This window comes from Amphiura filiformis, chromosome 2 (assembly GCF_039555335.1).
Source record: "Amphiura filiformis chromosome 2, Afil_fr2py, whole genome shotgun sequence".
Lineage (NCBI taxonomy): Eukaryota > Metazoa > Echinodermata > Ophiuroidea > Amphilepidida > Amphiuridae > Amphiura > Amphiura filiformis.
The window spans coordinates 87,050,529-87,058,816 of record NC_092629.1 but is presented as its reverse complement, the minus strand read 5'-3'; the positions used below and the strand labels follow the sequence as shown (position 1 = coordinate 87,058,816).

Genomic DNA, 8,288 nt, shown 5'->3' with positions numbered 1-8,288 from the left:
TTCTTGGCCAATATCCTATATATGTTTTGTTTTATAATAATTATTAAGTTCATGATCAATGATTGAATTAAACAAATAACAAGTAGGCATGTTAATGGCAATGATGCTAAAAAACACCGATTTGCTGTTGATATTCAAAATGGGACCAAGTTTCAAAAAGTGAGCCGAGGTGGGGGCTTTTTAAACTTGCTGCTTTCTTTACGTTGTCAACGTTTTTTTGGTAGATTTTTATTTTTACCTATATAGCTGGGGGTACACCCCAGGTACTCTAATCCTATCCGTTCTTTCTGTTTCTTCTGCTTCTTTCTTCTTTCTGGCAATAAATTTCAAAATGCTTCTTCTGCCACAAGCAACATTAGCCTATTTGCACATGTATGTACCAGCTGTATCCAGTTCCCATATAGGGTGTAGACAGAATTGGAGTCAAAGGTCATTAAGGGGGCATTTCTGGTACCGTATTTAATACCTTCAAAATGCTTCTTCTGCCACATATTATATAGTACAATCAATGATGTTATTTGCACATAGGCCTATGCATCGGCTATGCTATAGGCCTACCACACGCCTGTAACTTGTACACAGAATTTAGGTCAAAAGGTCATTAAGGGGGTAAAATCTTACAATTGCATTATGACATCTGTAAGGGGTATAGGGTTCAAACTCGGTGACATCAAACTTATTGAACAGGGGAATATTTTGGAACATTTTGCAGGGGTCAGGTCAAAGTTTTTCTGGGGTCAAATCTTATAATTCCATTTTCTGGACATAAGGGGTATGGGCTCAAACTCAGTGACAACAAATCTCATGACCAGGAACATTTTTCAGGGATCAGGTCAAAGGTCAAACTCGGTGACAACTTAATGACCAGGGGAACATTTTGGAACACTTTGCAGGGGTCAGGTTAAAGGTTATCTGGGTCAAATCTTGGAATTTCATGATCTGGACATCTGTACAAAAGGCAGAAGTAAGGGGCTCAAACTCGGCAACAAACCTCGTGACCCGAGGAGAGGTCAGGTCAAAGGTTATCTGGGCTGGGGCCAAATCGTAGAATTGCATTTTCTGGACAGATGTAAGGAGTAGGCCCGGGAGTATAGGCCCTACATATGTAGGCCTACAGGACTTAAACTCGGTGGCAACAAACCTCATAACCAGGGGAACATTTTTGGAACATCAGGGGTCAGATACCTCCACAACTCCAACACGCCCAGCTAGGTTTGTGGTCTATGAGTTCAAACTAGTTCTTTATTTTTGATATTTAACAATCCTCGAGTTAAATACGATACATGATTTACCGACAAGTGACTCATTTCGGAATGCGATCATGAATTTTGAAGAAAAAAAAGTTTGCACAGGCTTCGTTCTGGTTCTGGTTCTGGTTCTGGTAAGCCGACGTTGTGCTAAAAGCATATAGGCCTATTAAAGTCAACTTGACCGATGAGCTCGCATGGAGATGTGCAGAAAAAATTAATGAATTGCATTAAGTTGAACAACACTGCAATGGCTGCGCAGTGATGACTTGAAGCTCTGCAAAGTTTTTGCTTCAACTACTTCGGCAGGCAATTTATTCCACATGAAACGGTATTGGTAAATCAAGCCAAAACATAATATTATTTTTAGGTAATTCCCATTTCATTTTCCTATCCAAATCGCGTAGTACCCTTTAAATTTCAATCCTGCATTATGTCCTTATGAGCGCGCCGTACGTATTCAATCAATTATCTCCGTCAGCCAATTAGCGCGCCGTACGTGATCCAATCAATTATCTCCGTGTCCAATCGGAGGCGCGTTGGCTGGGGCCTGCCAGGCTCCCCTCCCCTTTCTTTTGCTCTGCGGATTCATATTGATAGGCAAGTTTTGAGATTCGCTGTTAGAAATACTCTGATATTTCACATAAATCGCGGTTTGGATGCATTTAAATGATATTAGACTGTCAGGAATATGTTATAGATCCTTCACATGAGTTGTTTTGGTGGTGGTCTTGTTGTCAAATGTGTAATTTGATGATTATCTGCGTTTTTGTCAGAATTGCTTGTTGCTGTTCGCACATGGTTTCTATGCGGGAGTTCGTGGTTTCTCAAAATTTCTAAAGATTTCGTCTTCCATTTTTCTCTTTAAAGTCATCCTGTGCACGTAATATTATCAAATTTTTGAGCTCATACGGATCAGCAAATATTCCTGGCCAGTTGATATCATTGTTGCATTTGGGGCGTTCAGTCTGGCCAAGGGGAAGGTATTTTTAAATATTTTGGCGATATAAAATTATGAAAATAGTTGCATGTTTTTGAGTCAAAATCACTACGCGCTGAGTGCGCGCTGAGTGCATGAGTGCGCGTATGCATGTACCGTCTGATTAACCTGGGGATGTTTATTTTATATTATTGGAGCGTGATGGTACAAATGTTTATGTTGACATTTAATTGCTGAGATTATTTTCTTCAGGTAATCCTTCCCTTTCGCCATCTTATTAATTGCAATGCGCTGTATTTATTTATGTCATGTCGCCTTGCTTAAGTTTTTCTCAGATATTTATGTAAACTTTTTGAGATTATATATAGGCAGTTTGGTCATGTTCGAACGTCCTGCATCTTGAATCTTTTAAATAAATACAGGCATGTCATATGTAAACAAAGAATATTGACGTTCTCTAAAACATGTAAAAACAAAATAAGTTTAGGATTATTATTATCGGTCGCACCCATACCAAATATTCTAATTGTCATGTAAGTCACTTTTATTTTATTTCTGCTTTGGAGAAAGATACTGAAATGTCATGTGATTTTATTTATGCATTGGTGGAAGTATACCTAGATTGTCATGTACAGGGCCTATGATCCTATGTAGGCCTATGCGTTGTGTGAAAAAGTATTTAAAAATTCATATCTTTTATGCGAATGTTTAGATTTTACAGAAAGACGTGGTAAGTGATGGGTAGTATTTATTATTTTTTTTTATTTTTTTATTGATTCCAACGGACATTGTGCATGTGTTTGCTCTTTGTAGGATATACTTAGGCCTACAGGCCTGAGTGGATTATCAACTAATATGGTGAAGTAGGGATTAACGCCGACCCTGCGAGAAGTTCGGGGTTAATCCTGAGTGGATTATCAACTAATATGGTGAGTAGGGATTAACGCCGACCCTGCGAGAAGTTCGGGGTTAATCCTGAGTGGATTATCAACTAATATGGAGAAGTAGGGATTAACGCCGACCCTGCGAGAAGTTCGGGGTTAATCCTGAGTGGATTATCAACTAATATGGAGAAGTAGGGATTAACGCCGACCCTGCGAGAAGTTCGGGGTTAATCCTGAGCGGATTATCAACTAATATGGAGAAGTAGGGATTAACGCCGACCCTGCGAGAAGTTCGGGGTTAATCCTGAGTGGATTATCAACTAATATGGAGAAGTAGGGATTAACGTCGACCCTGCGAGAAGTTTCGGGGTTAATCCTGAGTGGATTATCAACTAATATGGAGAAGTAGGGATTAACGCCGACCCTGCGAGAAGTTCGGGGTTAATCCTGGAGTGGATTATCAACTAATATGGAGAAGTAGGGATTAACGCCGACCCTGCGAGAAGTTCGGGGTTAATCCTGAGTGGATTATCAACTAATATGGAGAAGTAGGGATTAACGCCGACCCTGCGACAAGTTCGGGGTTCATCCTGAGTGGATTATCAACTAATATGGAGAAGTAGGGATTAACGCCGACCCTGCGAGAAGTTCGGGGTTAATCCTGAGTGGATTATCAACTAATATGGAGAAGTAGGGATTAACGGCGACCCTGCGAGAAGTTCGGGGTTAATCCTGAGTGGATTATCAACTAATATGGAGAAGTAGGGATTAACGCCGACCCTGCGAGAAGTTCAGGGTTAATCCTGAGTGGAGTATCAACTAAATAGAGTAGGTTCCTTAGAGTTACATCAACTAAGTCCGAGGAGTACTATGAGTTGGGAGGAAGTTATTTTGGTGAGTTATATTTTATGAGTAAGGGAGGAGGCTATTTTGGTGAGTTATATATTTTATGAGTAAGGGAGGAGGCTATTTTGGTGAGTTACAAGTTTTATGAGTTGGGAGGAGGTTATTTTGGTGAGTTATATATTTTATGAGTAAGGGAGGAGGCTATTTTGGTGAGTTACAAGTTTTATGAGTTGGGAGGAGGTTATTTTGGTGAGTTATATATTTTATGAGTGAGGGAGGAGGCAAATTGTGAGCCAAATTATTAACATTGGAGGAGACGAGTTTTACATTATAGTAGAGGGAGGTGAGGATATTTTATATGGGAGAGCGGGGTTTATTTATTTTTTGTAAGTGCAGTGAAATGAGATAATTGATTTTTATATATGGTATATATTTTATTATGTTATTTGATGATAGGTACAGTCCGTTGGGATCATATTGTTTTATTATGTGTATTATGAAATGTGATGATACATAAAGATGCATACCTCTGGTGTGACATTTTTTATGTATTATCGAAAATCTGGTCGGCACCTAGAGGGGAGCTATGCTGACCAGATTTTCATTTGTTGTGTTTTTTTAGGATTTTCGATAGATCTTATGATGATACTTTACCAATACATGCTTGCATGTGTTTGTAAGTGTCATTACTATTAACATGCGCTGAGCGGAGCCATGCTGCCCAAATTTTCATTTTGTGCTAAATTACTTAGGTCTTTTCGTACGTCTAATATGTGTAATCATATGTAACGCTTGTAACGTTCTTATAACTTTCTTTTGCTCTGCGGATTCATATTGATAGGTGAGGGAGGGTGCTAACTGAGTAGCATTACAGAAGCCATTGTAGGAGTGGGGGTGCATTGAATAGGGGTGTGACTGAATCCTGTATGTTGTAGTCTGGAGTTATATAAATAAAATATTGTGAAGATAAAGAAGACAAATTGGAACGACCTTCGTGAAGAATTATTTAGATGCACTCCTGTTTGTAAAAATATCGAAGGTGGGGTTCTGCCCCCACGACTTGCCCACGCCTCACCACAAGGCTTTTCGTGTTCCCATATTGGGAACTGGTGTCAACCCGGCCCCCTGACCTTCATATACCAAGTTACAGCCTAACCAGGTTTTTTATTTAATAACCACATTGAGACGTTCGTGCTCTCGTACCGGCTATCGGCCGTCCCGCCACACGCAGTTCAATTGATGCGAGGAAAAATGAATATTTGTATGCATCAATTCTGGTTGCTGGCTTGATGTATTTCTGGTTATGAGCAGGCGGCGGATGACATGATCGAGCCGGCAACTCGTGAAACCGCCCGGCCGTATGGCATTTTCCATATACTCGGTTAGTTTTGTGGGGTTCATTATCGAACCCCAACGGCTTTAGCTTGTATTTATATTATTTATCAACATAGGTCTATTAGTTTGTGATATTTCAAGCGTTTTAAAATTTCAAAATAATCCCATTCAATTACACGGTTGACGATGAAAATTTACTGAATTTAGGGAATGCACGTCATACACCACCTGGTTATGAGGTCTGCTTGATCTTGGATTTGGTGTGAGATATTTACTCATGGAGATGTCAATTAGTTCATGGCGGATCTTATAAAGCAATGAAAGTCTGTGCATCAGTCTTCTGGTTTCTAGTGTCTCCCAATCCAGGTCAGAAAGAAGTTTTGTGACGGTTCCCTTTTCTCTTGAGTATTCCCTTTTACAAAAACGGGCAGCTTGCCTTTGGATTCTTTCCAAGGACATTATGTTCTTCTTCCTGTATGGGCACCAAGCCCCTGCAGCATACTCAAGGTGTGGTCGCACAAGCGAGATGTAAGCTGTGACTTCGACTCTTTCAGGGCAATTCCATAAGTTCCTCCTAACCATACCCAGCACTTTTTGAGCTTTCTTTGTCGCTGCCTGGGTCTGATTGTTCCAGCTCAATGTATTACTGAGCTCAACGCCGAGGTATGTTGTACTTTCCTCAGACTTCAGCATTTCATTGCAGAATAAATACTCGTTTTTTGGTGGATCTCTTGTGCCAAAAGTCACCGTGCTACACTTCTTGGGGTTAAACTGCATGAGCCATTTATCTTGCCAGGACTCTAACTGCCGCATGTCTTGTTCAAGAATGTCTTTGTCGGTAGATGTTGAAATATCTTTGTAAATCAGACAGTCGTCTGCAAAAAGCCGGCATTTCGATTGAAGCTTGTCGGGTATATCATTGATATAAATCAAAAAGAGTAATGGCCCCAGTACTGTCCCTTGAGGTACTCCTGATAGAACCCTTGCTGGTGCAGACTTTTCCTTCCACGACCACGCTTTGAACTCTGTTGCTCAGGAAGTTTTCAACCCAATTGCAGAGAGAGTTTTGAATCCCATAGTGCTTTAGTTTGTGAATTAAACGTCTGTGCGGGACTTTATCAAAAGCCTTCGTAAAGTTTAAAACTGCCACATCGACATGTTTCTTATCATTCAGGTCTTTGGCGATATCGTGAATTGTTAAAATAAGTTGCGACTCTGAAACCCATGTTGGTTATCGACAAGAATGTCATGAGATTGCAAATGTTTCATCATGTGGCTGTGCACAATATGTTCAAGAACCTTGCATGTTACAGATGTAAGTGATACAGGCCTATAGTTGCCAGGGTCTGATTTATCCCTTTTTGAATAAAGCAGTAACATTTGCTTGCCTCCATTCCTCGGGAACAGTGCCAGTGTCAACTGATGATTGGAAAAGATCCGTAAATAAAGGTGCAAGCTGCTTGGAAGCCAGTTTCAGGAACCAGGCCGGTATGCTATCAGCACCGCTTGCTTTGGATGGATCCAATTCTCTAAGCAGCTTCTCGACCCCCTCTTCAGAAATTACCAGTGGCGGACAGTTCTCAACAGGATCAGACTCCATACTGGGTGGTTGACCAATTTCGTCGGTGAAGACACTAACAAATTGCTTGTTCAGCATTTCCGCTTTGAGCTTGCTGTTACTAATGATCTTTCCGCTTTCATCCTTGAGATCGGAGACACCAACATTTTCCTTTCTGAGGTTTTTAAGGTAAGTCCAAAATGCTTTTGGGTTGGATTCCATAGCTTCACCCAGCGCCTCCCCATAATTCTTGGCTTTTGCTTTCTTCAGCTTGCTAGAAACTTCATTTCTGATTTTCCTAAATCTTTCCCAGTCAGTTGGATCGCCAGTGGCCCGGTATCTATTAAATCTGCGGCGCCTGGTTTTTATCAGTCTCCGCAAATCATTGTTGAACCATGGAACATCATATCTGGCACTGGCAGCTTCTGCGGAACATTTGTTTCCATAGTCTTTTTGATTTCAGTACTAATAGCCGACCATTTCTTGTCAGTTGTTTTATCAGCAAAATCTGAATGATACTCTTTGGAAAATTTATCCAAGTCTTTGAATATGGCATCCTCATTTGCCTTATCTCTGAGAAATATTTTCCTCCTTTTCCTACGCTTAGTTTTTGGGACAAAGTTTAGGTTGATTTCAACCATGTCATGGTCTGCAATACCATCCACAACATCCACATCGGCAACCATGTTTGGGTTGTTGATAAAAGCCAAGTCAAGGATGCTTGTAGTGGTTTTTGTAGTTCTGGTTGGTTTGGTGACAATTTGATCTAAGCCATGAGCCCCTGCCAAGTCAAGAAGTTTTTCCGCGGCTTCGGTACTATAACCTGGTTTAGGATTGACTACATTTGTATCCCAGCTGATGTTGGGCAAGTTGAAATCTCCAACAAGCAGAATATTTTTCTTGTTGATGTCATTTCCCATTGCAAGCAGAGATTTTTCAAGTTCTTGGATTCTGTAACCATGCTTGTCTTCTTTGGTGCGATAAAAAACACCTGATATAAAAGAACAACTATTTTTTAGTTGCATTTCAGTCCAAAGGACTTCAGCATCACAGTCAAGATCAGTTCGGTATGTAGCAATCAGGTTTTTGCGAATTGCTTGAAAAACACCCCTCCTCTATTGACTGCATCGATATCACGGTCTTTCCTGAAAACTGCAAATGTAGGCGGAAATATTTCGCTACTCTGAACATCTTGGTGCAGCCAGGATTCAGTCCCATAAATAATATCAGGTTGAGCCTCTTCTACCCGGCTCTTCTATGAGAGATGTAATGTTGGCTGATTTTTCAACTACACTCTGACAGTTAATGAGTAAACATTTCAGTTTTCTGATGCTTTTGTTTTTATTATACCTTTACCTGGTGGAGGTTTAACTCCAGTTGACATAGGAGTATTCTGACCATCCACCACTGATGAAGAAGAATTTGAACTTGAGTCAAAATATGAATTACTGAATGCCATAGGTTGGCACTTTGAACAC

General features: G+C 40.4%; 1 protein-coding gene across 1 annotated transcript; it reads right to left on the bottom strand.

Annotated features, from left to right (window-relative positions):
* Positions 1 to 6,603: 6,603 nt before the first annotated feature.
* LOC140144303 (uncharacterized) lies at positions 6,604 to 7,032 on the bottom strand. The gene has a single exon (XM_072166133.1). It carries the CDS (start codon positions 7,030 to 7,032, stop codon positions 6,604 to 6,606), a length of 429 nt encoding a protein of 142 aa, XP_072022234.1.
* Positions 7,033 to 8,288: the final 1,256 nt, after the last annotated feature.